The 27,924-nt window shown below is 56.0% G+C and overlaps 4 protein-coding genes across 4 annotated transcripts in view; 3 read left to right on the plus strand and 1 right to left on the minus strand.

Moving 5' to 3' along the window:
* The first annotated feature begins 546 nt into the window (after nucleotides 1-546).
* Nucleotides 547-2,943, plus strand: LOC134550515 (proto-oncogene Mas-like). Its single transcript, XM_063397257.1, has 3 exons — nucleotides 547-599; nucleotides 1,256-1,344; nucleotides 1,589-2,943. The coding sequence occupies exon 3, from the start codon at nucleotides 1,700-1,702 to the stop codon at nucleotides 2,630-2,632; it is 933 nt and encodes a 310-aa protein (XP_063253327.1). The 5' UTR covers nucleotides 547-599; nucleotides 1,256-1,344; nucleotides 1,589-1,699; the 3' UTR covers nucleotides 2,633-2,943.
* A 1,494-nt stretch (nucleotides 2,944-4,437) lies between these two features.
* LOC134550514 (mas-related G-protein coupled receptor member H-like) lies at nucleotides 4,438-5,562 on the minus strand. Its single transcript, XM_063397256.1, has one exon. The coding sequence runs from the start codon at nucleotides 5,488-5,490 to the stop codon at nucleotides 4,573-4,575; it is 918 nt and encodes a 305-aa protein (XP_063253326.1). The 5' UTR covers nucleotides 5,491-5,562; the 3' UTR covers nucleotides 4,438-4,572.
* Nucleotides 5,563-6,456: 894 nt separating this feature from the next.
* On the plus strand, nucleotides 6,457-9,164 carry RHOD (ras homolog family member D). Its single transcript, XM_063397259.1, has 5 exons — nucleotides 6,457-7,397; nucleotides 7,892-7,979; nucleotides 8,187-8,296; nucleotides 8,382-8,516; nucleotides 8,622-9,164. The coding sequence occupies exons 1-5, from the start codon at nucleotides 7,269-7,271 to the stop codon at nucleotides 8,787-8,789; spliced, it is 630 nt and encodes a 209-aa protein (XP_063253329.1). The 5' UTR covers nucleotides 6,457-7,268; the 3' UTR covers nucleotides 8,790-9,164.
* Nucleotides 9,165-9,948: 784 nt separating this feature from the next.
* Nucleotides 9,949-27,924, plus strand: part of KDM2A (lysine demethylase 2A) — a 33,165-nt gene continuing 15,189 nt past the window's right edge. Inside the window, exons 1-8 of the mRNA XM_063397413.1 lie at nucleotides 9,949-10,036; nucleotides 10,339-10,375; nucleotides 11,578-11,682; nucleotides 24,688-24,826; nucleotides 25,426-25,504; nucleotides 26,681-26,727; nucleotides 26,841-27,019; nucleotides 27,755-27,861. Of these exons, the coding sequence (XP_063253483.1) occupies nucleotides 10,017-10,036; nucleotides 10,339-10,375; nucleotides 11,578-11,682; nucleotides 24,688-24,826; nucleotides 25,426-25,504; nucleotides 26,681-26,727; nucleotides 26,841-27,019; nucleotides 27,755-27,861 (713 nt within the window). The 5' untranslated portion in view covers nucleotides 9,949-10,016. The remainder of the gene's footprint in view (nucleotides 10,037-10,338; nucleotides 10,376-11,577; nucleotides 11,683-24,687; nucleotides 24,827-25,425; nucleotides 25,505-26,680; nucleotides 26,728-26,840; nucleotides 27,020-27,754; nucleotides 27,862-27,924) is intronic.

The following is a 27,924-nucleotide window of genomic DNA, read 5'->3' on the forward strand; positions in this document are numbered from 1 at the left end:
TAAACGTGTCATATTTCTAGTTTGATTGGCTGGGTTTGTTGTTGTTTTGTGGGTTTTTGGGGGTTATTTTGTGGGTTTTCGGTTTGTGGGGGGTTTATTGTTTTGGTTTTGGTTTTGGTTTGTTTGCGTGGGGTTTTTTCCTCGCTGTGCCTATCTGGTCAGTATCAGAGTGACCCCGGCCAATGAAGTCCATTGTGCTGTCACTTAGCATCAAACGTGGTTTTTACTGATTCCCCTTGGTGGTGATTTTTTCACATAATCCCTTGGAGCATTCTCGCGGTGTAATCCCGCAGGAGAAGGGAGCAGCAGCTCGTGGGAGGGTTGCTCTGAGGGGAGCACACGGGAGCGGGGATTTCCTTCTTTCTCCTGGAACACTCTGGCCAGGAGGAGCAGGGACACTGCCAGGGTGGGGCGGGGAAGGAGCGGGGATGTCGCGGTGGAAGCTGGCCCGGGGCGGGTCAGGGGGGTCCGAGGCGGTCAGGAAGGGTCAGGAGGGGGTCTGGATCCCGGCAATCCCGACTGTCCCCACTGGAGGGCAGCGGAGCCCGGCGGAGCGCGCTCGGAGCCGCGGAGCCGCTGCCGGGACGGGAGAGGATGGGGTGAGGATGGAGAGCGCGGAGGGGGAGCACGGATGAGGATGGCGTAGGCAGAGGCAGCAGGAAAGGGAGCCGGGATGAGGATGGGATTGGGGTACAGAGAGGAAGCTCAGCTGAGCGTCCTTGGGCCCAGCTGGGGTTTTGGCAATTGATCTCAGAGCTCTTCACAGAATGCGAAATGCTTCTGAGAAGCGTCCAGCTCCTTCATCCGTACCGCCAGCGCTGCCAGCATTCCAGTGCCGGCAGCATTCCTCTGCTGCTGGAGTGACGATGACCCCAACAGGGAAGGGAAACGAGGAATGGTAGAGGCCTGTCGAGAGACTGAAGGCCGTTGTAGAATGGGACATTCTGCAGGGAAGGCATGCTTCTAATCAGGAAGAAATGAGCAGCCAATTGCAAAATTCCATATGTGGAGCATCTGGCCAAAGTCACTTCCTTAGTTTACAAAAATCAAGAAAAAATCATGACAAATGACTCTGTAGAAGTGGAGCTCTGACGCAGCTAAAGATGCAATTTCCGACACCCCCTTACTGCACCGAGCCTTGGGAAGCAGCATCAGGACAGGGCAGAGAGAGGAGCCAGCGGGACGGGAGTGGGGGGCTCCTGGTGGTCTGGGCACTTTCTCCTTCCTGTGACTGACCTGGGAGGAGCCGCTTTAGGAGACTGATCCCAAAGGAGCACGGGGTACCCGGAAGCGCCGCTGATCTGCACAGACCCCCTTGGCCTGCTACTGCCCCACTGGGAACAGGTCAGTGCAAGGTTTGCCCTCCTCCCTACCCCACCTCCCTCTCCTCCAGCAGCTGCTCTGCTCCTGCCACCCTCTCTGGTGACCGCAGGGCCCTCCCCAGCTCCCCCCTCCTCTGCCCTGCCCTTCCCTTCTGCATCCCCTGCTGAACATCCCAACCCTGCCACCTCCCTCTCCCACCCCACCATTTCCACTGCCCTCCTCCCCTCACATCTCACTTCTCCCCTCTGAATCCTTCCCACTGCAGGGAGCTGCAGAGGAGCCGCATGCTCCATCCCGGCATTCTCCAAGCACTGACTCCCCATCCACTCTGACCACAGCCAGGGGCCACATCCCACTGCCTGCCCAGCGTCCATCCATGGAGGTGACCACCATGTCCCCATCTCCCGCCTCACCCACTGAAGGGGACGATCTCTGTGAGACAGATGTCACTGATGTGGCCCTAGACAGTGTGACCCTGCTCATCAGCCTCTGTGGGCTGGTTGGGAATGGGGCTGTGCTCTGCCTTCTCCAAAGGAATCCCACCACCTTTTACATCATCAACCTGGCCTTTGCCAACTTCATCTTTGTCTACTTCATGGTCCCCTCCTGCCTGCTCTACCTGAAGGAGGAATTGTCCTGCTCCACTATCCTGCCCCTGGATTTCCTGAAGGCGCTTTTCCCGCTCCTGCTGTTCTCCTACAACCTGGGGCTGTACTTGCTGACAGCCATCAGCATTAACAGGTGCACATCCATCCTCTGCCCGCTCTGGTACCGCTGCCGCCGTCCCCAGCGCCTCTCCTGGGCGGTGTGTGCCCTGCTCTGGGCACTCTCCATCGCTGTCATTGTCACGGTGACTTCCCTGTGCCACTCACAGGAGCACGAGCGCTGCCAGGCGTCTCTCACCTCCATGTACGCCCTCAACCTCTTCCTCTTTGCCCCAGCTATGCTCATTTCCAGCACAATCCTCTTCATTAAGGCCAAGTTTCGCTCCCAGCAGCAGCAACACAAGAGACTCAACACTGTTAATTTCCTCCTTGTGCCCTCCTTCCTCCTCTTTGCTCTCCCCCTCAGCCTCTGCAATTTCCTGCAGCAGCTTGGCTACACCGTTGTATCCTCTCAGGTTGTTTTCCTGCTCCACTGCATCCACAGCTCCATCAACCCCATCATCCTCTTCTTGGCAGGGAGGTGCTGGAGGCCCTGCTCCCTGAGGTCCCTCCAGCTCTCCCTCCAGAGGATCTTTGAGCAGGAAGAAGATAACACTGCCCACAGCAATGATGCTGCCTTGGACACAGCCACCCCGGCCTGTTGATCCCTTCCCCTGCTCTGCTGAAGGACCCTGCCAGAGTGGCTCAGGCTTTCCTTGAGCCACCTGATCAAGAAATACCCACAGGATGCCCCTCCCTGTGGTGCTGGATTCCTGCAGGAGAAGGCAGCAGGGGCAGTGCCAAGAGCCATGTGGGAGCGATGCTCTGCAGGGAGCACATTTCGTCCTCTCTCCCACCTCCTAGAACTCTATTCCCAAAAACGGATCATCCCCCACACAGCTGTGATCCCCAAAATCCCCCTGGCACCCCACTGCAGTCTGATATCAATAAACAGCTTTGTTAGCACTTCCTGGCCTCCTCTGGCTCCTGATGCCAACTGGGAGCGTGGATGGAGGGAGGGGACACACCCGTGGCTTGTGCTCCCTGAAGCAACCGTGATCCCGAGTGCCCAGAGCTGGGCTGGCACTGGCACAGCTGGCACGGACAGGAGGGGCTCAGCATTCCCCCCTGGCTGCTCCAAGAGTGTCACAGCAAAGATCTCCCCAAAGGCCTTTAATTTTGTGAGCCAGGTGCAAAGGACTCTCTGCCTTCAGCAATTCCCACTCTCCACTGCCTTCAGCTGCTCCCTCAGCAGGCTCGGATGGTGCAGCAGCAAGGAGAGCAGGAAGCCTTGATCCTCAGCACGGCCACCCCCTTCCAGGAGCAGGGTGACACCTGTGTTTGTCACCGTGGGCTCTGTGGGGCATCACCCACCTCCGCTGAGGTCACCGGCCCCGCCACATCCCACTCCTTTTCTCCAGTTCCACCAAATCCCACGCATCACCACGAGCCCCACCACGTCCCAAACTGCCCCACATCCTCCCATCCCGCTCCTCCACGCAGCCCACCCACGTCCCGTCCTTCCCATCCCTCCCGGGCCCCCGCCCGAGGCTCCAGTCCCTCCCCATGGGCTGCTCATCCCAGACTGCCTCATGCGGCTTTTGGGGACTGTTTTTCTGGGAGATTCCCCCTCCAGAGCTTCACCCGCGGGGTCCCGCCCCCAGCCTCCCGTGGAGAGGGACAAAAAGCCACAGCAGGATGGATCCATCAGCGTTTATTGGGCGGAGGAGCGCAGGATGGCCAGGAGTGGGGACACTGCCGGGAATCCCGGGTGGAGCGGGGCAGGGGCGGGGAAGGCGGCCCCGGGCGGGAATCTGGGATGTCAGAGGCGATCAGGAAGGGTCGGGATGCCGGCAATCCCAAAATTTCCCACCGGAGGGCAGCAGAGCCCGACGGACGGCGCTCGGAGCGGAGGCCAGCTGGGAAACCTGCGGGGTGGGATACGGATAGGCATAGGGACAGGGACAGGGACAGGGACAGGGACAGGGACAGGGACAGGGACAGGGACAGGGACAGGGACAGGGATAGGGAGAGGGACAGGGACAGGGACAGAGACAGGGACAGGGACAGGGAAAGGGACAGGGACAGGGACAGGGACAGGGACAGGGACAGGGACAGGGATAGGGAGAGGGACAGGGACAGGGACAGGGACAGGGACAGGGACAGGGACAGGGACAGGGACAGGGATAGGGATAGGGATAGGGACAGGGACAGGGACAGGGACAGGGATAGGGATAGGGACAGGGACAGGGACAGGGATAGGGATAGGGATAGGGATAAGGATAGGGATAGGGATAGGGATAGGGATAGGGATAGGGATAGGGATAGGGACAGGGACAGGGACAGGGATAGGGATAGGGATAGGGACGGGGACGGGGACGGGGACGGGGACGGGGACGGGGATGGGGATGGGGATAGGGATGGGGATGGGGATGGGGACAACAACATGGAGCAGTGGGATGGGAAAAGGGATGGGAAAAGCTATGGGGTGCATCCTGACTCGCAGCTGCAGGAAGATGACCTGCAGGCCTGGCTGGGAGCAAGGGTGGGCAGCCTAGCATGAAGCTGGCATGGATAGCACAGCCAGTGGGACCACAGTGGGCTCTCAGCTGGAGATTGTGGTGGTCCCTGTCTCCTCAAAGACCCTCCGGAAGGCAACCTGGAGGGACACGATGGAGCAGTGCCTCCAGCAGCTCCCCACCAAGAAGTAGATGAAGGGGTTAACGCTGCTGTTGATGCAGGCCAGCAGGAAAACCACCTGGGAGGACACCACGGTGTAGCTGAGCTGCTGAAGGAAATTCCAGAGGCTGAGAGGCACTCCAAAGATGAGGAAGAAGAGCACAGTGAGGAAGATAACGATGTAGAGCCTCTTCGGTTGGCGTCTCTTGGAGCCACACTGGACCCTGATGAAGAGGATCACGTTGGAGATGACCATGGGTGGAGCAAAGATGAGGAAGCTGAGGGCGTACATGGAGATGAGAGCCACCCGGCAGTGCTCGTGCTCCTGTGACAGGCACAGGGAGGTGACCACGACCATGACAGCGATGGAGAGTGCCCAGAGAAGGACACACATCACCCAGGACAGGCGCTGGGGACGGCGGCAGCGGTACCAGAGCGGGAAGAGGATCGAGCCACACCTCTCGATGCTGATGGCTGTCAGCAGGTACAGCCCCATGTTGTAGGAGAACAGGGACAGCAGGAGAAGGGACCTCAGGTACATCAGGGACACCACAGCGGAGCAGGAGACGTCCTCCAGCAGGTAGAGTAGGGAGGAGGGGACCATGAAGAGGAGGAAGGTGAAGTCGGCCACAGCCAGGTTGAGGATGTAGATGGTGATGGGGTTCCTGCGGATGTGGAATCCAAGGAGCCAGAGCACAGCCCCATTCCCAGCCAGCCCACAGAGGCAGATGAGCAGCGTGACACCGTCTATGGCCACGTCAGTGACATTGATCCCACAGGAATCATCTCCTTCGGTGTCCATCACGGGAAGTGAGGGAGGTGGGGACGTCTGGTTCAGCTCCATGGTGGAAGGTGGGACGTGGTCCCCAGCTGTGGGCAGAGCAGAGAGGGGTTAGTGGGACCCCAGGGGCTGTGACAGGGACAGGGATCCTGGTGAGGTGGCACTGCAGGGCTGGGGACAGGGGGGCCATGGGATGGCTGGGGGTGAGGTGACAGCAGAGGGAGGGTTGGATCAATCCATCCCGATTGAGGACAACCATGGGAGTGGTGGGAGGGGTTTTGGGGACATCCAGGGAGACACAAGCAGTGCCCAGGACTGGACTCTGGTCCCGACCCCCTACCTTTCTCTGGGGCCAACCTGTTGGTGTGTCCGAGCAGGGCTCCCTCCCTCCGGTGCTCCTCGCCACTGTCTTCTCCACTGAGGAAAACTGGGGTCTCCACGTCCTCAGCAGCTCCAAGCGGCCTATTTGTCCCCAAATGAAGCTGCTTTTTGCACAGTCACGGGTCAGGTACTGAGAGCACTGGGCAGTTGCACACAGACTGCCTCTTCTCCCGTCAAAATTCTGTTGGTCTTGCGGGAAAGGAAATGTTTTGTCCGAGCGAATACCCCAGAGAACGAAAACTGCAGCAGTTATGTCTGGCTGTGAAAGAATCTTGATGCTTTTAGGATTCAACCTGATGTCTCATTAGACTGGTAATTGCCACCTTCCTAATTGTTTGATGGTGCTCCAGCCTCCTCTCCCCACCCTGCCCCGATGCTGGCATCCTTCTGAGATTGTTCATTACTGTGTGCATTTGTCTCCCAGCCTCCCAGCAGGAGAATCCCTCTCCTCCAACTTCATCCTGCATCAGGCCTGGGTGAGAATTTGGAATTTGTTCTCTGAGCCATCACTTTAGACTCACTCCAGCTGGTCTCTGGGGGCTCCAGAGCCCTCCTGGTACCCACCGAGAGAGCCTGGAGAGGCTGGTGGCAGATGAGGGCGTGGCAGGGGACAGCACACATGACCCCACATCCCTCCCTGCAACCCTGCGCCAGAAGTATCCATTCAGCCCTACCAAAGATTTGGAGTGGCAGAAGAGGGCATCGACTAGAAGGGAGAGGGTCTTGGGGACATCCAAAGAGGGGGATGGGGGACATCACTGCTGGGATGGCCTGTCCCCGAGCAAAGCAGGGTGTCACAGCTTGTCCCATCTGTGTTGGAATCACTAGGAAAAGACAGGAGGCTGGTGGCTGCCCTCTCACCTGGCCGCTGGGGACAGAGGCTCCTGGCAGGGCAGGGCTCAGCATGGCACAGCACGGGTGTGACAGCAGGGGTGGCAGTGACAGCGGGGCCAGGGCAGTGAGTCACACCCCATGCCTCCCTCCACCCTGGACTTTGCCTTGTGCGGATGCTCAGAGCAATAAATCCCAGGCTTGGAGGCAGGAATGGGGTATTGAAGGGGGCACAGGGGTCCCGTCCCACGGGGCTGAGCTGTGCAGGGGGAGAGCGCGTGAGTGGGACTGGGATGGGGAGTGGGATCAGGAGTGGGATGGGGATGAGAGCATGCCAGAGGCAGCGGGCAGGAGTGTGAGGAAGCGTCACACAGGCGGGCGGGACACGCAGGTGGCAGTGTGACGCTTGTGCACGGCGAGGACCTGCCGGGAGAAGGTCACCTGTGTGCCAGGACACCTGTGTGTGTGTCCCAGCCGCTGTCACTGCCGCAGCCCCAGCCCCGCGGCGGGCGGGCGCGGCGGGCAGGTGACAGCCGCACCCTGGACCGGGCGGGTGCTGCCCGCCTCCCTGTCCCCATCCCTGTCCCCGCTGAGGCCACACGGGCTCCGTGGCCTCACCGGACACCCCCATGCAGCGGGAGCGTGGGGGGCAGAGCCCAGGAGCCCCCGAAACTGAGGTCAAGGTTGTCGTCGTGGGGGATGGCGGCTGCGGGAAGACGTCACTGCTGCTGTCCTTCGCCAGAGGGGACTTCCCCGAGGTACCGGGATCCCTGTCCCCTGCTGGGTGGGTGATTGTCACCGGGAGCAGTGACGGGCAAAGGGCGGTGGATGCAACATGGGTCGGACACGGTGGCAGCAGTGGGACGTGGGGACAGGGGGGCAGGGGGTGGCCCAGCCTGGGGCTGGTGGGGGTCTGTGACACCTCTGCCTCTCTTAAAGGGTCACAGGGTGGGGAGCAGGGTTTGTCCCTCAGTGAAGGCACATAAGGGACTCAGGGAGTGCAGGGAAGGGGGGCAGCAACAGAGACCCCAGAACCCCTGTCCTGAATCCCCAGGTCTCCCATGACGCTCTGGATTGCCCTGGGATGGGGGACAAGGGTGGTTCCCATCCCACTGCCCCAGGGAGGAAGCACCATTTCCCACTCCCTGCTTCCCTCCCTGGGCCCTGTCCTGTTCCCGCTGGGGTCCCCTCCATCACTGCCCCCCTCAGCTGCCTGTGTGACCTGATTCACGCCCTCCGTGTCCCCTGCCAGGCCTATATCCCCACCGTGTTCGAGAGGTACACAGCAGCTCTCCAGGTTGCCGGCAAGCCTGTGAAGATCCACCTGTGGGACACAGCAGGTGGGGCAGGAGGGGACAGGGAGGGCAGTTGTGCCCCCCACTCTCCCACCTGGGCATTTCGGGGTGTCCCACATGTGTGGTCATGCCTTGGAGAGATGTCCCCCTGCCATGACGGTGGGAGAGGAGGGGTTAACCCACAGCCATCCCCTCAGATGTCACTTCACTGTTCCAGGCTGGTGTGTAATGGTTTCCCTCTCCACTCGGCAGGACAGGAAGATTATGACAGGCTTCGCCCTCTGTCCTACTCAGATGCCAACGTTGTTCTCATGTGCTTTGATCTCACCGACTCCAACAGCTTTGACAACATCCTGACGAAGGTAACACAACCCCGGGGGTGCTGCCTGTCCCCTGTCCCCATCCCTGGTGACGTGTGCCCATGCCTGGTGACGTGTCCCCTGGCAGTGGTACCCGGAGGTGAACCACTTCTGCAAGGGGGTCCCAGTGCTGCTGGTGGGCTGCAAGAAGGACCTGCGGCAGGACCAGGAGGCGCTGCAGAAGCTGAAGGACGGACGGATGCAGCCCGTCTCCCGCCAGCAGGTGCATGTCACCTCCCGGTGGGACGGGACGGGACAGGGGTGGCCTCCAGCACGAGATAGTGCGACAGCAGGGTCCCGAGGAGGGTCTGATTCTTTGTCCCCGCAGGGAGAGGCCATGGCCCGACAGGTCCGCGCCGAGTCCTACATGGAATGCTCGGCCAGGTACCAGGATAACGTTGAGAACATCTTCGTGACAGCCTGCAGTGCCGCCATCAGCGCCGCCCGCCGCAGGCAGCGCAAGGCGAGGCCCAGGAGGGTCTGCGTGTTCCTCTGAGCCCCCTGGGATCTCCTGCCGCCCCCGAGCTCCGACTGCACCCCTGCCTCTGCCGCCGGAATGACGAGCCGGGGCTGGCACCGCTGGTCAACACGGCAGGAAAGCATCCCTGGCACGGACTGTCATGCCTGGATCCCAGAGTCTGTCCCTTTCCTACCAGCCATCCCAGCATCCCGTCCCTGTCCCACCAGAGAACCGCATGTGCTGTCCCACCGGGAATCCCAGCATCCTGTCCCCGCATGGATGCCAGCATCCCCTGGCAGCCGGGCTCCAGGAGCAGAGAACTGATCTGGGGGCTCCCCTTCCTGCTGGCAGGCCAGCGCCGGGGGGTGACACGAGGTGACTGCAGGGTGATCTACCATTAAAGTGACACAAAACTCGTCAGCGTGACTCAGTCTGTGGGGCAGGAGCAGCCCCTGCATGGCCTGGGGGCGTCGGGGACTCCCTGGGGGTGTTGGGGACACGGGGTCCCACCATGGGCCCAGGATGGATGAGACACCTCCGGGATGGGGTCACCTGCTGATTTTGGGTTGAGCATGTGTCCAGGTGTGTTCAGGTGTGTCCAAGTGTATCCAGGTATGTGCTGCACATACAGGTCTGTAGGGGTACCGTTTATAACCATATACATAGTTATATATATATATGTTTTTATACCCATATTAAGTTATAATGTATATGTAACCATATAGTTACTTTATAACCATCCATATCACTATAGTTATATATCGCTGCATACAGTTAGGTTATAACTAGCAGTACAACTATATACAGTTTATAGAAACACTGTTAATATCTGTAATATACAACTAAGGAGCTGTATGTAGTTTGTGTAGGTGTATGTAGGTACGTGCCTGTGTCTCTGCATTCAGACCCCCGTACAGGTGTGCACAGTCGTGCGGGCAGCCGCGAAGGCCCCGGGGACACCGCGGGACCTCACGGCGGGGCGCGTTGGGCCACGAACCCCCCAAAATCCCACCGGGGCTCCCCCTCTCCAGCCCCCCCGCCGGGGGCGTGGCCACGCGGTGGAAGGGGCGTGGTCACGCGAGGGGCGTGTCCTGGACGGGAGTGGGCGTGGTCGCCCCTGGCCTCGCGCGCGCGCGGGGCGGGGCCGGGCTGGGGAGGGCGCGGCGCACGCGCGGCGCGCGGGTTGGGAGGGAGGGGGGGAGCCCGTGCGTGCGGCGCGTGCGCGCGGCGTCGGTGTGTATGTGAGGCTCTGACGGGTTCAAAATGGCGGCGGCGGCTCCTGTGTGAGGAGGGGGAACGGCGTCCCGGCCGGGGGGCGGCGGCGCCGGGGGGGCACGGCGCGGGCGGGACGGAGCGGGCGGCGCCGGCGGGGCCCCGGCACTCGGCGGCGGGAGGGGTGCGGTGGTGATGAAGGCGGCGGCGGTAGCGGGGGGACGCGGGCCGCGGCGGCGGGGGGCGGCCGGCGGGGCTGTCAGCGCCCGCTGCCCGCGCCGTGAGCGGCGGGGCCGGAGGCGCGGCGGGGCCGGGGCGCGATCGTTGCTGACCGGGGGGTTCCTCCTCCTCCGTCTGTTCTGTTCCCCCCCAGTGCCGGCGGTAGAAGACAAAGGCGCACGAGAGACCTGGTGAGCACCGCGGGGGTCACCGGCGCCCCCCGAGTTTGTGCGGGGCCCCGGAGCGCGGCCGGGCCGGGCGGGAGCGGCGGGCGCGGGCGGGTCTCCCCTTGCCGGGCCCCGGGAGGCCGCGCCGGGAAGTTGGGGAGGGGGCGGCGGGTGCCGGCTGACAGCTCCCCGGGGACCCTCCCTCCCGCCTCCCGTCTTGCCCCGGCGGGGGCGGGCTGGGGTGGCCCGGCGGGCCGGGGCTGGCCCCTTCCCCGGCGGCGGGGCGGGCGCGCTGCGCTCCGGTTGTCCGGCTGTTTATAAACAGAGTTCAGCAAGTGTGGGGAAACTGGCTCCCTCGGCCGTGCCGGGAGTCCTGGTGCCGTGGTTCCATGGCAGGCAGCGGGGGAAGGTGCTGGCGGGACTGGCAGTGCTCTGCTGTCGAAGCCGGGGGTCGGGGAGGAGCAGGATCGAGCGATGTCCCTACACGCTCGTTCTGTAACGCTACAGGGGGTGGCGGGTCCCCTTCCCCGATCCCATTCCCCGATTCTCCTCCCCGAAGGTCTGATTTAGGCGTAGTCCTGGGGATTAAGAGCCGTGCCATACCCAGGCTTTGGTTGGTTTCTGTCCCTTTAAAAAAAAAAAGTGTAGGTGCCATCTGACGCCCTGGGAGGTTTTCCCAGGTTGGTGTGTGGTGTCACAAGGTGGCACATTTGGAGAGCTCAGCATTTAGGTCTCCTCCAGCCAGGAGTTAGATCCCTAAGTGCTTCCCTACTTGGGTGCTGTCTGTAGGAGAGATCCCTTCCCTGATCATGGGAGGTGTCCTGTACCAGTGTAGTTTTTCCCAGGTACCAAGGTACAGGAGGTCCTGAGGACAGTGATTGTGTTGTTTGGAGGAGTTGGCTCTCCAATATTTAATCTTGGGGATGCCAGGGTTTGACAACACCTTCCATGGTTTTTATCCCACTGTGGGCAGTGGGGCTGCTGATGTTAACGTGGAGCCAATGTGGGAGACCTGCAGGTCTTGCAGCGTTACAGAAGAGCTGGTGAAGTCTTTTACCCCAGCATTTATTCTGAATTAGAATAGGAGCCTCAACAGTTGGGGTGGGCTCATCCACAGGATTCTCTCAGCCCACAGAGTGGGGTGGGGTTGGCCCCAAAAGGAGAAGGGAAGTGAGGGGTGTGGGTGTCCCCGTGCCCTTCTTCACTGTTTCCCTGTGGCTTCCAAGGAGGAGGAGGACGACGACAGCAGTCCTGGCGTGTCCTTCTCGCTCTCGTCCGAAGAGTCGGAGATGGAGCCCGAGGAGGAACGGATCCGTTACAGCCAAAGACTGGTGAGTGGTGGCCTTGAACAATCCTGTTCCAGTCTTGGTTCTGTTGCAGCTGGAGAAGGGAAGGGTTTTTCCTGGCAGCAGGGTTAAACAACCCAAACAGGCTGGTGGTGGATGGGCAAAGCCTGTGCAGGGATGTGGGCTTGGCTTAGGTGGCTTTGTGGATCCTTTTGAGTCACCAGGTTTACCCTAATGAAGGGAATTTGGCTGCCGAGCTCTGGAAAGTGGAGTTGGAGGCTGAGGCTGGGGAAGGAGCTTTGGGATAGGAACATGGAACTGGTGTTAGTGTTGTTTCTGTCATGACAGGTTTTTTCTGTGTGTCTGTGACAAACAGGGGACCTGAAACACTGGGTGTTACCATTGATGATTTGGGTGGCTGTCATATCTGAGGGAACCAGCTCCAGCTTCAAGCTCCAGTTTTCCTGTGTCTCTTCCCAGTGTTTTCTTTTGAAGGGAGCTGTTCCAGCATTCAGGCCCTTTCAGGAGTTCTGGTGTTTGTGCTGCTGTTTGCTGGGACTACGTGAATCCAGTGGTCTGGGAATTGGGCTGTAACTGGGAGCAGCTTGGGAGCAGTTGCTCTTGGAGTCTGAGGTGATATTCCCAGAGACCCCAGGGAAGAGGAGAAGCTGCTGTCTCTCTCACACTGTTTTAAGTCAGTTGCAAACCTGGAGGGGAACAAGTGGCAGCTCTGTGGAGGAGTCCCTCTCTGGGTTACAGCAGTACCCTCACCTTCAAGGTGCTGCCCATAAAGGTAAACCCTTATCCTTTTAATTCTCTGGAATCATTTGGTGTGAGGCTGTGTAGTTCTTGGCATTAAGCTTCATCCTCTAGATAAATAGTTCTGGATGCTGGGGAGTTCCCAAGGGCTTTGGTGGATGTTTTAATTTGGCATCAGCAGCAGTCCCACCTCCTCCCTCATCCTGACACATTTATTCCCACAGCTGTGCAGGTACAGCTCAAGGTGCTGGTTTGCCTGGGGAGTGATCCAGGACTAAAACAAAACATCTGGATAAAGACGTGGCAGGTGAAGGGGACTATCAGCCAGGAATTTTTCAGTTTAGAAATGCTTGTTATCTCTCAAATAAAAATCCAGAGGAGTTAGTGTCCTGGTGCAGGTGGGTTGGGCTCCAGCACAGTGTGCTAAGCTGGATAAATGCTGCTGCTGAGCTTAAGGGGTTTGGGAAGGCACATGGGCAGCAGGGTGAGGCTCACCTGGACTCGTGTGGCCTCGGGTGCGTGTGTTGTCTGTGCTGGCCTGAGGCCCAGAGGAGGAGGCATGACCCCTGTGTGGTGGGTGAGGCTTAACTCGGACCTCCTGCCGTGCTTTTCCTGGAAACTTCCAGCTCATTATGTGCTCCTGCTGTGTCAGTGATGATCTCTTGCTGAAGGACCCTTAAAAGATGATTATTTTTCTTCTGTAGAACATGATTTGACTTACTTGAATTCCCCACATTGGCCTTGGACTGGGAGCTGTGTTAGTAGGCCTAAATGAAAAGTTCCAATAGGAAAGCTGTGAGCTGATGGCACAGTGTGTTTCTGCTGCTGTCAGCCGTGTTTCTGGTGTGTGACTGGGGCTCAACTAACAAAAAATAAATGTATTTGTAACAACCCAATCCAGGTGTGATAGCAGTCCTACCAGCCAAACAACCTGGACCAGAATAGTTTATGGTGGTGAAGGAGCTGAATTAATGGTGTGGTTTGATGGTACCATTTGAGATGGCAGACAGATTCTGTTCTCTGGTGTGTCAGGTAATCACACTGACAGCATCTTTTCCCTGACTGGTTTCCATTGGGACACAGGGGAAATCTTGAGTGTTCTGTGTTATTTTATTTAGTTTGCACTAAGGTTGCCTGCTTCTGGTTCAACAAAAATCTGATGTGTGTCTGTTTTCTGAATGGATTTATCAGTGTTGGTGAAACGTGTGGCTTTGGAGGAGAAGTTCACCTCTGCTTCAGGTGTGGTCATGTTCCTGCAGGAATTCTCTGCCCGTTCACACATGCCTGTGTGGCACAATGACACTCAGATGAGGTGGATTGCACTGCCCTAGCTGTACTTGCTCCCTAGTTCTGGCTCTGCATCCGTGACTCCCAGGATAACACAGGGTGAGCTGCTGTAAAATCAGGGATATCACTGGGATATCACAGGAATGTCTTGCCCCCATCCAGGACCATCTGTGGGAGAAGCTGAGTCCTGGTGAGCTCTGGGAGGCTCCTGCAGGCAGTGGGTGATGCTGAGTGTGGAGAGGACACAGATGAGCAGGTTATGGGATATCTGTTCCTCACCCAGAGACTGGGAGCAGTGGAGATGGGACTTGCAGGCCCTGTGGAGCAGTTTCCTGTGAATTCTGTGTGAATGGGGTTCTGCCCAGCTCCCTAACGAGGCAGCTCTTGGGGCTTGGGCTGAGGTGCCAGCGTTTCAATCTGGAGCTGGGTGTTTTGCAGGCCCTTAACTGAGGAGCTGAAATGCTCTATTGTGTCCTGAGCCTGAGTGACAGTCCAGGCCTGGCACTAACAATGCCACGGTCCCTCTGTGAGACTTGCAAGTCTCTGCTGGCTGTCACTGGGTGGTTGCACCCAGCTCATGTCACACCAGGCTGTTGGAGGAGCCTGGACTCCTTCAAGGCTCTGGAGAAAAAGATTGGCCTGCTGCTCACAGAGCCTGCCTGCACTTCTGTAGAGCAGTCCTGCCATATTCCTGGGTGCTGGAAGTGTGAGGAAATCTCACCTTCTGCCTGCTCCAGGGCTCATTTTGGCAGGCCCATGCTGTGAACTGAGCCTAGCAAGGCCCTGTGAATTGCAGGCTGGGATTAGCACATTACCACAGTGCTGCCGTGTGCTTGCAGTGACAATGTTCAGGGTGAGAAGTGGAGGGCAGCAGTGCTGGATCACTTCGGAGTGGCTTGGGAGCACAGCAGGGGAGTGCCATTATCCAAAGCACAAATCCTGCCCCTCACAGTCCTCCCAGCAGTCTGTGTCTCAGGGTGTGGTTCCCAGTTAGGATTGCCGGTGTAGCTGAGCTGGTTGAGGAGGTTTTCTCCTTCCCTCAGTTAGTGCCCGGGAGCTGATGGCCCTGAGGTGAATGCTGCCCCAGGGAATTGTGGATGAATGCCCTGCATGGAAGTTGGCAGGTGGGAGGCAGCTAATCCCAGCTGTTGTCTGGGGTAGTGAGCAAACCTGATGGGGCTGCAAATCTGAGATGAGGAGACAGGGTGGGGTAGGAGCCTCAAACAGGCTCTGCTGCTGGAGAGAGCCTGAGCAGAAGCCTCACCCACCCTGGGGGCTCTGTGGGCTGAGCCACAGCTCCTGCTGGAGTGTTGGGGTGTTGGGCCTGAGTGACCATCCCTGGCTGGGTGCAGTGCACCCTTACTTTGGCTGTGGGAAGGGTTTTGACACCCATGAAGGGAAATAGGCTGATGGAGCAAGAGACCTCAGTGCTGTGGGTGCTGGAGAATTTGAGAGGTGAGAGGGGAGCCAGGCAGTGAATTGCTCTGTCCCATGGCCTGAGGCAGTCTGTGTCCTGCCTTTGCACTGCCCTGCCCTCTGGTCAGATCCTTGTGTGAAATTTGAGAGGAGGCTCTGCCTGTCCCTACCAGCCAGAAGCGAGGCCTCTCCTGTAAACAGCAGTTACCAAACCTGCCCTTACATGTCGGTGTCCACGCTATCCCCTGGGAGAGTTCAGATGAGCCTTGCAGCGTGTGGAGCCATCAGCTGGGGGATCAAGCCTGGGGAGTCTGCAGGACAAGGCTTTTCTTGCAGCCCTGCGTGCTGTGGAGTGATCCAAGCTCAGCCCATGCCTGAGGGATGGCACTGCTGGCTCTGGCCAGTGCCTGGAGTCCCAGCAGCTGGCATCTTGTGGTTTCCAGCTTGTTTGTGTCCTTTCTGCAGGATGGATGGGGTGATGTCAGTGCAGGCCACAAGTCGTGGGGCCAGGAAGGCCCACACATGTTGACAGGACACTTGTGACAGTTTTTCTCACAGGATAGGAACAGACTGAGGGATAAATGGCCTCAAAGCTGAGAGAGGGAGGTCAGGGGGAGCAGGCTGTGGGCTGCCTGTGTCAGGTAAGATGGGGAAGAAGAGGATGCAGCTTCCTGCCTTCCCTGTGTTGCTCCATCTTTAATGTTTCGTGATATCCCAACAGTGGGATGCAAGGACCAATCCCATCAAATTCAGCCCAACTTCTTGTTTGTCGTGTAAAGCTGCTCACTGCCAGGTAATGATCCCTGGAGATTGCTGGTGTTTGTCACCCTGAGGTGTTGGGGGGTGACAGGGGCCAGTCCTGCTGGATACTGGCTTTCCCAGGGCTGCTCCCACCGATTTGGGACTCAGGAGTGTGCTGGGGTGACCCTGCCTGTGTTGCTCCCCGCAGACTTTGAGCCTGGGATGAGCCCCAGGCACTGGGTGAGAGCTTGGGTGTTTTTACATCACCTGCTGCCTCTTGCCCACGTTTGAAATGTGACACTGGCAATTCCTGTCAAGCCAAGCTCCTTCCTGGAGTTCCTGTGTGCCCTGTGTGAAACCCAGCCCTGGCCAAATGTCCCTGGTCTGCTGGACACACCTCAGCTGCCCAGTCTAGACAGGACCCGGGCAAGAGGGGTCATTAATCTCTCCCACATGCCTCAGACTGGAGGCACTACAAATGAGTCACTCCAAATGACCCAGGTGTAATAAAGGAGCTCTAAATAATTCAGGGGCTGTTCAGATTTGGTCTGGGCAGGGCTTTGCTGGAAGCTAGCAGCAACTGAAGGCTATTCTTGGAAAGCTTTAGAAATCCCTGTGAGCGTTTAGATCCTGCCAGATGCATGACTGTGCTGGTCCCTGGGAGAATACGTCCCTGAAACCAAGGGGATGCTGTTCCCTGTCAGCAGAGAGGGATGCAGGAGATAAATACCTGCTGGATTCCTACTGTCCCAAGCCTGGCTGTGCCCTGAGTGTGTCCTGGAAGCTGCAGTGCTCACTAAGCAAGAAGCCAAACACCACAGGAGCGCTTCAAGTTACCTGTGAGTTACCAAACAATCTCTGCAGGCTTCACTGACGTTCCTGTAATAACCAGGAATAAGTTTTCCCAGGGTTATCCCAGCTGGAGGTGACAGTGACAAGTCAGGAGAGCAGTCCCTGTGCCCCCAGTGCCTTTTTAGTTATGTCAGGAGCCACCCGCATTTACAGGTCACTGACTGGAAGGACACGTGGGGAAACGGTGATGTGCTCAGAAGGTGGAGAAACAAAGTGCTGCCCTCATCTTATCCTCTGAAAATGTATAAAGGAGGCAGTTCCCTTCAGGATGAGATCTCTGGTGCTGCTGCTGAGGGAGGAGTGTTGCTGATTCCAGAGGAGGAAATGATGGTCGAGCCTTTAGGGGGCTGTGAGGAACTTTGGTGTTGTTCTTCCCTTTGCACAGTGGCTTGCACTCCCTGTGCTGCTGCTGCTGCTCCCTGTTTATCTCTTTTCCCAGTTCTTGGGAACCAGGTGGGGAACATTCATAGCTGGCTGTGGGTGTTGCTTTCTGCCACTGGAGGTGGTTCAGGTGAATCTGGTGACAAGGTGTGTCCTGGGGATCCATCATGGGGAGAGGAGATGGGGCTGTTGGACAGCGGTTCTGTCCTGTTCCTGTGGCCCTGCTTGTGCATCTCTGTTGCTGTAGCAACAGCCCTGGGAGTAAACAGCAATGAGCTGACTGTCCAGGGATTCTGAATCCCTCTGCAAGCTCCAGGAACTTGAACCAGAAAAGTTTTTGGGCTGGGATCTACTCTGGGTTGCAGGGCAGTGGATTTTCCATGTTTTAGCCATTGCTCTGTACACAAAAGAGTTTTAATAAAGCTGCCTCCACACACCCTTTTAGGTCAGGGAGGAGGCTCCATGAGCTTTGTTCATGCTGGTCCTCAGGGCTGGGAGCTGAGGGCACCATCCCATTGTGTTTTAGGCAGTCCTGACAAGAGTTTGGAAGCAAATGCCACTTGAGAAAAGTCCTCCTAGTTCTTCCACGTACCCCTGGCTCCTGGGAGCTGTAATCTTGGGATCGAGCTGAGGCAGCTGGGAGTGGAAAGGAGGGCTGGCAGTGCATGCTCCTTTAAGGTCAGGCTGCCTCAGTGTCTTTAATTTGCTGTGCATAAATATTTCCATGTGTCACTGAGCCCCTTTGCCCCATTTGGAGTAAGGAAGGGAAGAGTGCTGGGCTCCTTACGGAGGAGAGGGGGAGGGAGTGTGTGCAGGGATGGTGTAACAGCACAGAGTCCAGAGGAAATATCCTTCCTAATATCTGGATTCCCACATTGTCCATGCTCTTCCCAAAGGCCCTGAGTTGTTTTCCCTCTCCCTGAGCATCCTCAGCCCTATAGCCTGCCATGCAGCCAGCCTGCTGCTGTTCCCTTTAAAAAATGGTGTCAGCTGAGCAGGAATTGCAGTACAAACCTCAAAGCTTCCTGTGTTTTTGTTATCCCAGTAGTCCTGTGGTCCAGCCTTGCTCGGGCTGGCTGATGGGATAGAACTGGCAACAGGTTTTGGCAGAGCTGGGTCGGGACACTGAGAAATTTGGAGGGTGAGCAGTTCCCTGATTAAGAAAAATCCAAGCTAGTTCTGGGATCTCTGAGTGTGGTGGAGGCAGAGAGGTCTCCAGCAAGGAATGAACTCACTCGGGACTGACCTGCTACTGCTGGATCAGCTGCACCTCTGAGTGCATATGGCACTGCCTGTCCCTTGTCCTGGGACTCTGCCTCCTGGTCTGTGTGGGCTCAGTGGTGGGAATACGAGTTAAATGTGGATCATTTTCAAGCCAGCCTTTTTTGGAGCTGTTTGGTCTATTTTGTTCCATTTGGGGGAGATTCTGTTGCCTTTGTGCACAAAGCAAAAGGAGGAGCAGAGCTGGTACTGCTCATCTACCTGACTGCATTGGGCACATGCTGGGGGGACCTGGCAGGGAAAGGGCTCCACGCAGGGTTTTTTCCTTGGATTTCTTCTGATTGGGAAGGGGTAGGATGTCATTCGAGGCGTTTTCTCAGCCTTCTCCAGAAATGAGAAGGCTGAATGTCAAAGGATGGCCTTTAGCCACTGAGGGTCAGTGTTCAGCCTTGAAATGGTGTGCAGGGTTAGATGGTCTTTCAAGAGCTTCTCCAGGCTTTCATGGAATCCAGGATTTGTGCCAATGCCATGGCTGGTGGTGGAAATGGGCAGTCTGGGGGTTAGCAGTGCCATCCAAGCCTGTTGGGACACAGCCTGTGTGTCACAGAGGCTGCAGGTGACTGGAGAGAGGAGCTGTATCCTCTGGTAGGAGCAGCACTTCCTTTTTGGGACTGCTGCCAGAGCTGCCCATCTGTGATCTGCTCTAGCATGTTCCTGTGCCTTGTGGTTCCACAGCTCTGGCTGGTCAGTGTGCTTTGGGAGCAGCTGTGGAGCTCCCCTTGGCTGCTCCGTGCTCCCTCCCCACCTGCCTGGCTCCAGTTCCCCAATTACTCCTCGTGTTCAATTTTGTAACCCAAAAGTGCAAACCAAAGCGTTCTCCCTGGTCATTCTGAAGCGCTGCCAGCCTTGCTCGTGATAGGAATCCCTCCTGGAGCTGGGAAGCCTGGAAGGGCTCCGGCTTTGTGTAGATCCTGTTTGCTCCTCAGCCTGGTGCTTGGAATCTGTCTTTGTCCAGGGTTGTGCCACCTGGGATACACCCATTCTACCCTCCAGGTTTTGAGAGAAATGGGAGGTGGTGAGGGGCATTAAACCCGAGTTAAGCTCAGTGATTCCTCTTGTCCTGAGTCCCTTGATTGTGCCTGTTCTTTAGAGCCTAAGTGGGGGAGTGGGGACTCCAAGATTGAAAGGTGGAAGAGGCACAGAGGGCAGCAACCTGCTGCCTCTGTGCTGTTGTGCTTGTGCTCCAGAGCTTAGAGCCCAGCCCAGGAGCTGAAGTGGGAGGTGTAGGCTTGGAGAGGGATATAGAAAGGAAAAGCTCTTGTGCTTAAGATAAGCAGTGACCTGGCAGGTTGCTGATTGGGTGTCATAATCTTGGTGCCTTGGTTCTTCACACTCTGTCTGGAAACACTGGCAAGGGAGGATTTTCCCTGCATAGCCCGTTCTGGCGTTGGCACCTGCTGTGCCCTGGGTCTGTCTGATCACAGCCTGGCTGCTTCCCTGCTTGTCCATCCTCCTGTCAGGCTGCCTTGTGCCTTCCTGGAGAAGTGGAAGTTGTTCTTCCCACTCTGCCCCTGCTAAAATTGCTGGGGATTCACAGCATGAGGTCTCAGAGGCAGAATTCTGGACTTGCCTCAGGTATTTGCTCGAGATCAGAACACCCATCAGGAGATTTGAATGTTGCAGGTCTGGATTTATCTAGAGAAGAGCCATAGCTGTTTGCTGTAAAAATATGTGAGAAGTGAAATTCCTTAACTGAGGAGAGTTGAGCTGGTTGATTTATTATCAGTTTGGGTGCGTTTCAGCAGAGTAAACCTGCAAAGGGATGGGGTGAGAAAGAAATGCACTGGTAAGTCACCCTGTTCTAGGGATACACTGGGAGCCAGGCAGAAGTTAAAACCTGCAGCAGGGAGAGTTTGAGATTGGAAATGGAGGTGACGCATTCCTGCATTCTTCATGTCAGAGGAGTAGGGTTGTGGGGGCTTCACACGGGTGAGCTGCTCTGGAAGGACAACAAGCAGAGGGAGAGGAAAAGCGAGGGGTGCTCTGGTCTCCTGAGGAGGAAGGAGCTGTGGCATAGCAGGAAGAGGTTCCTGGCGACTGGGAGATGGAGCTGAGGGAGGGGATGGCAGAGACAGGACAGGAAGTGACTAAAATACTGTGGTGTGTGTTGGTTTCACTCTTTAAATACATGAGGCTCTTTCAGCGAAAGGACGGCTTGTTCTTTTTTTCAAATGTGACCTTGTACTCGTTCTTCCCTGAAAAAAACCTCACAGGAGAGGAGTTTTCTGGCTCTCTTCTGCTGACTGTCAGCTCCTGTGCTGTTAGAGGGAGCTGCACCCCGTGGAAGCAGCACTTGCTAATGGAAAGAGGTTTCCCAGGAAGGGTTTTGGAGAGTCCCAGTGTGGGGCTTCATGAGGCACTTTCCCTGGAATCCCTGGGTGAAGGAGAATGCAGGTGAAAGAATCAGAGTAGAAGGGATAGTTGTCAGCAGGATTAATAATCATGCTTCCTATTTCCTCCAATAATTGAATGGTACCCAAGAGGGTCAGAAAGGAACAGTGAAGGACAGCTGTCTTAGGTGGGAATTGCTGGCTATCAGGTCTTGGAGGATGAATAAACTGCCTTTATCTTGACCCTGCCTGACACAGAGAGAAAAGGTTTGGGCCACTTGTCAGTTCTTCCTTAGTAAAACTCTCAGCAGATGAAAAATGCCTGAATCCTAAGAGAAAGCTGGGAAAACAAAGTGATATTTAAGTACTGCTGGTTAATACTGAACGCTGAGGTTGTCTGACAGATAATGTGATGTGCCCTTGCATCACTGGAGCTGAACTTCACCCAGGACATTGTCACAGGTGGCAGTTTTGGGGACATCTGCTGATCTCACTTGGGGAAGCTGTGTGTCCCTGGCTGAGCTGGTTGATACTGGAAGGGCTCCCATAGTGGAGTCACTCCCAGGAAGAAGCAGTTCTAGTCTAAGAGTGCAGGACTGTGACTTGCTGGTGTTCTCTGGATGGGCTCTGGGCATGTGCTGGGAAGGGATACTCAGCCAAGCCCCATCCCTGGCACAGGCTGTGGGACAAGGGTAGCCAGCTCTTCCTGGGAAGAGTCAAACTTGGTGCTGTCAGAAGGATTTGCACAGCTCTGTGTGTATAACAGTGGGGAGGTGAGGTTGGCATTAGCTTGTCATGGTTTTGCAGGTGTCACCTGTAGCCAGTTGTTTATCCAGGCAGCAATTCCCTGTGTGGCACGTCAGAGACGAAGGGGGGTCTTGGAGCACCCACTGAGCACATCTGCCCTCGGACAGAGCCCCAGTTTGGGGACGTGGGGTCTGTGGTTTCTGTCACTGCTGTGAGGAAGCTGCAGACTCCAGGAGGGGAAAACTCCTGCAGATGCTGCCTTTCCATAACACATGCCTGGAAGCACAGAAGCCTTTCCTTCCTCCTGCCTGCTCTGGGGCCCTGGAATATTGTTTTTCCCCACCCTCCCAAGACAACAATGACATGAAAGCAGCGTGGCCCCGGCCGGTCCGATGGGATGGGAGCTGTTTGCATTGTGCTTTTGGGTCCTCAGCCACGGCTGGGATCCCACTCTGCCCCATGCTGGGCCAATTAGGAGGCCAGGCTCTTCCCTGCCCATGGGAACAGGCAAAGCTGATCTGCCTGGGAGCTGGAGGGGGTTTGTGGCTGATGCTTTGCCGATGACAGGAGCAATAGACTTTGGAATTTGCTCGGCTGGAGGACACAATCCCCTTCCTTCTGTGTTTTGCATCCCTGTTTCCTCATTGCCAAGGGATTCAAGTTTAAGGTGTTGCTGCCTGTTTCCTGCTGTTTGCACTTCTGTGGTGTGGCTGCCTTATCGTGGAGTGGTTTGGGTTGAAGGTTCCAGCCCGTTTGCTTTGAAGGCTGTGCTGTGAAGGAAAAGAGTCTGAACAGCTCCCTCATGCCACAGTGCATCTCCAGCATCCACCCATGGCACCAATAGGATCTGAATCAGACCCAGCCACGTGGCCACATTTCTATTGAATGAGCTGCTCTACACAATCCAGAGCCTGGCTTGGTGCCACTTCCAGAAGGACGCACAATGCCTGGTCATGGTCTCTGTGGCTGGAGCTGCACTCCAGCCCAGATATCCCGAGGTTCATCCTCAAGTGGGACTCACCTGAGTTCCAGCCCAGTGCAGTAACCCCTGCTCCTAGATGAGTGTAGCCAAGGGAGTCAAATATCTTCTGTTAAGGGATTGGTTTGGACATAGCCTCTTCTTGCCAGATTTTCCATGCCAAACCTTTTTCACCCAGAAGGTGAGGTTGTGAATCCAGCAAAGGCAAAAGAGCCTCTTTTCTCTCTGAGTTAGTGTCTGTAGTAAGGGAGCAGGTCAAAAAGCAGCCTGGTTCTGCAGTGAGCCACCACCCACCTGATCCCAAAGCAGGTGAGACCATGGACTGCAGAATCCTCCTCTTCCTTGTGCACATCCTCTGATCAGTGACAGAGAGCTGCCTGCTGGGATCTGTAGTCCTAAACTTGCCTCGGACTGGGGAAAGTGAATTGTTGGTCATGCTGGAAGGTGGTTCACATCCTTGCTGGCATAGGTGTACCTTGACCTTCTCTGGTGTGGTTTAGTAAGGAATAGCATAAAATGGGCCTTTCCCCAAGATGCTGGGTTCTTCAGGAAGAGCTGAGCATGAGGTTGGCTCATTTTCCCTAAATCCTGCACAGGGCAGAGCCCTCTCTGCTCTGTGCCCTCATTTGAAAGCTGGGTGCCATACAGGCTTCATGGAGCTCGTGATTTTTAAGGAAAAGTGCTTTGTGAGGTGGGCTAATTATCCATTATAACACAGTCATAACACCTCTGCATCTCTGACTTCAAATTCTGATGCATCCCCTCAGAAGAGCCAGGCTCGGGAGGGAGCATTTGGAAGTTCCAGTTTTTGGTGTGTGCAGCCCAGCCTTAGCAGTGTGAAAATCCAAGTGTTCCCAAGGAAGAGGTCACTTCTGCTGGTGCCATCCCCATATGTCTGTGCTTTTAAAATGCATTTTCCTGCCTTTATACAAGTGTCTCTTTAAAGACCTGTAAGTAAAGTGAGCTTTTGTGTTAAAAATGGGGAGATCCCGCTCATCTTTAGGGGATGGCTTAAGACAAAGGGTAGCAGCTCTTTTCCAGATTGTTTAATCCTCTGGGCCATTGGACAGTCCCTGATTGCAGGATCCCTAAGACTCTGCCTGAAGAGCCCCATTCAGGAGCAGCCGATTGTTCCTGCCTGGCTGATGAGGTGTTTGTGTCCCCCGAAGCCCAGGTTTTTGGGAAGGGGGTTGGAAAGCTGAGCACAGTCAATGGGCTGTGAACAATAGGTGAATGACTCCGTCTTGATGGCAGGGGAACTCCTTGTGCATCCATCAGCCTCTTTAAAACTGGGAGTTAAAATTAAATGTTGGAGGGGGTGGGGGAAAAACCTTTTGTGTGTGTGTCCCTACGTGCTCCTGCACTGGTTCATCCAATTAATTTTAAAAACTTATTTAAAACTATGCTTCTGTGTGAGGGAGCCATTCCTCTTTCTCCAGTGAGGTTATCACAGGCTGGTGGTGCTGGGGATGTGACACTGCCCCTCCCTACTGAGGCAGGTGCCAGCAGCTGTGTCACCTCCTGCCCCATCCTGTCCCTGGCTGTCTGCTGGCCCCGCAGTTGGTGTGCACGCTTGATAAGGAGAACATCCCTAATTAGGGGAAGGCAGCTTGGCTAATTCAGAGCAGGTTTGGCTTTTATCTGAGGGAGCATTCCCACGCAGGGCTCTGCGCTCTGGCCAGGTGGCCAACAGCTGGGGACAGTAATTTCTTCCAGATCCAGCAATGCCAGAAGAGGATGTCTGTCAAGAATCCTTGTACAGATGTGCTTACGAGACCCTCTAAGAAAAGCCTTCCTTCCACTCTGCTATTCTTCCCCACACAAACAAGGGAATAAATCACCTTCTGTGTACAGGCACAGCCAAAGGTGAAAACTTGAGAATCTTTTTCTATCATTGGTGTTCTGGCAGAGATTTCAACTCACAAATGCCTTTACCTCCAGTGCAGCAAAACACTGATGCACCTGTAAAAGTGGGGACCTGATTCTTTGTTCTTTACCTCAGTTACACTAAACTCTCTCCCCTCCTCCCGTATTTCAGTGTTGGAATTCATTAGGAGTGATTATCTGTCTCTCAGACAGCCCAATTAGCACAAATCTGTATGGAGGAGGAGCAAAGCTGATGTTTCAGTGGTATGTTTTGGGTTCAGGACAGACCTGGGCTCCCCTGGAGGCCGTGGCTGAGCTGTGCCAGGTTGGGATGAGGCTCTGGTTGTTCCTCCTGGTCCATGGCTTCCCTTCCTGGTCCATAACTTCTCCCTTCCTGGCGTTCTCCCTCAGCGTGGCACGATGCGGCGGCGTTACGAGGACGACGGCATCTCCGACGATGAGATCGAGGGGAAGAGGACGTTCGACCTCGAGGAAAAGCTGTCCACCAACAAGTTCAACTCCACCTTCGTGGTCTTCATGGAAGGCAAAGGTTTGTGTTGGCACTGCTGCTCCCAGGGAGTGTGTGGGGAATGGCATGGAAGCTGCTTGCTCCAGGGAGCATGGAGCCGGTCTGCAGCTTGCTGGGACACGTGGCAGCCAGGAATGGGAGGATTTGCCTGGGTCAGCACCTGGAATTGCAGCCACATGTCTGCCAGATCCTTAATTCCAGGACAGTGTGGGATGTCTCCCCTTCCTTTCACCACACACATGGCTCTGTGGGATGGCTTTTCATCATAGGGCCCCTCATGAGGATTTACCAGGAGGGAGGGGCACTTCTGCAAGGCATCTCTTGCTGGGCTCTGAGCTTCCTAGGGAAGTGAGCACCAAAATCCAGGCTGTCCACCTGTCAGGAGCAGCCTGTTGGAGCAAACTCTCCTTAGGGGTCCTGTCTGAGGCTTGTCAGCAGCACACATCATGCTGCCTCTCAGAAGCACTGCAAAGGAGTTCCAAGATTTCTGAAGGAGTGGAGAAAAGTGAGGAGCAGGGCTGGATTAGGGATCTCCAGAGATCTTTTTCAACCTCAGTGTGTCTATAATCCTCTGAAGGAGTTTCTCCTAAACCTTCCTTCTTCTTGTCTCCCCACACCAGACTTCACAGTTGAGTACATCCAGCGGGGTGGCCTGAGGGACCCACTCATCTTCAGGAGCTCGGACGGCCTGGGGATAAAGTAAGTGCTGGAAGCACGGAGTGGTGGGTGACTGTGGCTCAGTTCCTTCATCTCTCCACTCTGTGTGAGGTCTGATCCTGGCTCTGCCAAGCTGGTTTGAGTGTGTCGTGCCCATGCAGTTCTTTATGTGCAGTGAACAGAGAGAAATATCTTCCAGCTAGGTTATCCTGTTCCTCCTAGTCTGTTTGGACTGAAAATCAGAGAACTGAATTGGCTGTAGGTGATCAGAATTCCACCAAATGTCTGGAAAGTCCCACTGCTGCTCTGATGCAACGTCTGGCTGGGTTTCTTTCCTAGTAACATAGGCATCTCCTGCCAGAGAGTCAAACAATTTGTAGTATTTCTGGCATTTTCCAGAATTCCAACCTGATTTTCTGAACTTCTAAGCTGCTGTCTGCCTCTCTAGCTGCAGTACATCCATTGAGGTTTGCAGCTCTTAGTGTAAACTGGGTCAGAGTTTTTTGGGATTGATTTATGCAAAGCTTAGAGGAATAAATGACCCCTGACAAACTTTCAGAGCCAGTACCTGCAGCACTGCTCCGAGCTCCCTCAGCTGGCTGTGAGCTGATGGGTGACGTCTCATCCAGTGCAGGCTGTCCTGTGCTGGGGTGAACTGGGTAGGAAGCGGTGCCAAGCTCAGTTTAACTGCTGGGTGGCTTGGGAGGGTAGAGATTTGATACTGGGGATTACAGTGTGGCTGAAACTGGATTTCTCCTGAGCTTTTGGGTGTTTCTCTGGGTCAAGAGCTGCTCGAATGGCTGCCAGCCTGCTCTGCCTGTGACAGCAGTGTTTGTACAAAGGAGGGTGCCAGTACAAACACTGGAGTGGTTCTGCTGTGTCAGTGGAATATACTCCGTGTCCTGCTCCAGAAGGATTGGGATAACTCACACGAGCAGCCTTTAAAACGAGAGCTGGGATTGCTTAGTTCAAGGCCTGCTGGCTCCTTTGCTAGAAGTCACAGCTCTGGGCATGGTACATCCTATTCCCAAGCCTGCTTCCCGAGCCAGAAGTTTGTCCTAGTGTTTCACCCCAGTCCTGTGCCTCCAGAGATCCTGTTCCATGGCCTTCTCCAACGCCAAAGCAGCACAGATGTACCTTCAGGGTGCCAATTCCTGGGTCACAGGGGGTACAGCCAGAAGCACTTGATGGTTTCTTAGCCAGGTGTTTGTCCCACAGGATGCCGGATCCGGACTTCAGCGTGAACGACGTGCGGCTGTGCGTGGGTAAGTGTCCAGAGCCACCCTGCACTCTGTTGTGGGGTTGGGATCTTTGGGGATCTCACCTCCTGGAGCCCGTGGTGCACAGGGACAGCTCAGTGACGTGTCTGTCGTGGCAGGGAGCCGGCGGATAGTGGACGTGATGGATGTGAACACGCAGCGGGACATCGAGATGTCCATGGCGCAGTGGGCGCGCTACTACGAAACGCCAGAGGAGGAGCGGGAGAAACTGTACAACGTCATCAGCCTGGAGTTCAGCCACACCAAGCTGGAGAACCTGGTGCAGAGACCTGCTACGGTGAGCAGGGCTCGTCCTCCCGCTGGGATCTGCTTGCCCTGGAAGTCTGGGGGGGAAGTGCAGCCCGGCATTGGGATGTGGTGAAAGAGGGGCTGCCTGGAACATGGGGGAGCTCAGTGGGAATGTCAGGCTGGAAGCTGCTGGAGCTGATCTCTCAGTCAAGCTGTGGTGACCATAGCCAAGTCCCTGGCATGCCACTCTGTAGAGAGATGGCCTATTCATTGGCTGTCAGTAATTAGAAACATTGAAGTCTGAACTCTGCACAGTGTGTCAGGGAGAGTTCCTGATGCAAAATGCTGAAATGTATGAGGGCAAAGGAGGCCAAAACTGGAGATGTGCTGGAAGAGGGGCAGGAAGCTGTTGTCTGGTGGGAAAAGGATGGGATGAACATCCCGAATTCCCTCTGCAGTCAGCTGAGTGGAAGTGGCAGCTGTGTGGGCCCAGTTACTTCTCTCTGTCAACTGCAGAGGGAACCTCGACATCTCCAGCTCTTCTGAAGTTTAGGGAGTTGAATCCCACCCTATGAGATACTGTCTGGCATATTTTTAAAGGAAGTTCAGAGCTGGCCTCTGAACACCTGATCCGAAGTGCTTGATGTGTAGAATTATCCCAGTGGCACTGGGAAAGTTTCTGGGTGTGGGAAAGGACCAAAAAGGGATTTGCCAGCCTGGGGTAGCAAAAGGTTTTGCTGTACCCCTTTTTTCTGTGCTCACATCTCCTCCCTCTCTGCTGTAGGTGGATTTGATTGACTGGGTTGATAACATGTGGCCGAGGCACCTGAAGGAAAGTCAGACAGAGTCTACCAATGCCATCCTGGAGATGCAGTATCCAAAGGTGCAGAAGTAAGTGACTTTCTCTTGCAGGACAACTGCTCAAGGGAGCAGCAGTTTATACCGAGGGGAAGG

Source organism: Prinia subflava, chromosome 5, assembly GCF_021018805.1.
Source record: "Prinia subflava isolate CZ2003 ecotype Zambia chromosome 5, Cam_Psub_1.2, whole genome shotgun sequence".
Lineage (NCBI taxonomy): Eukaryota > Metazoa > Chordata > Aves > Passeriformes > Cisticolidae > Prinia > Prinia subflava.

Coding starts and splice junctions, on each gene's coding strand:
- LOC134550515 (XM_063397257.1), top strand. CDS start 1,700: ATGGAGGTGACCACCATGTCCCCATCTCCCGCCTCACCCACTGAAGGG.
- RHOD (XM_063397259.1), top strand. CDS start 7,269: ATGCAGCGGGAGCGTGGGGGGCAGAGCCCAGGAGCCCCCGAAACTGAG. Junction 7,980..8,186: donor CCACCTGTGGGACACAGCAG/GTGGGGCAGGAG, acceptor TCCACTCGGCAG/GACAGGAAGATTATGACAGG. Junction 8,297..8,381: donor TTGACAACATCCTGACGAAG/GTAACACAACCC, acceptor GTCCCCTGGCAG/TGGTACCCGGAGGTGAACCA.
- LOC134550514 (XM_063397256.1), bottom strand. CDS start 5,490: ATGGAGCTGAACCAGACGTCCCCACCTCCCTCACTTCCCGTGATGGAC.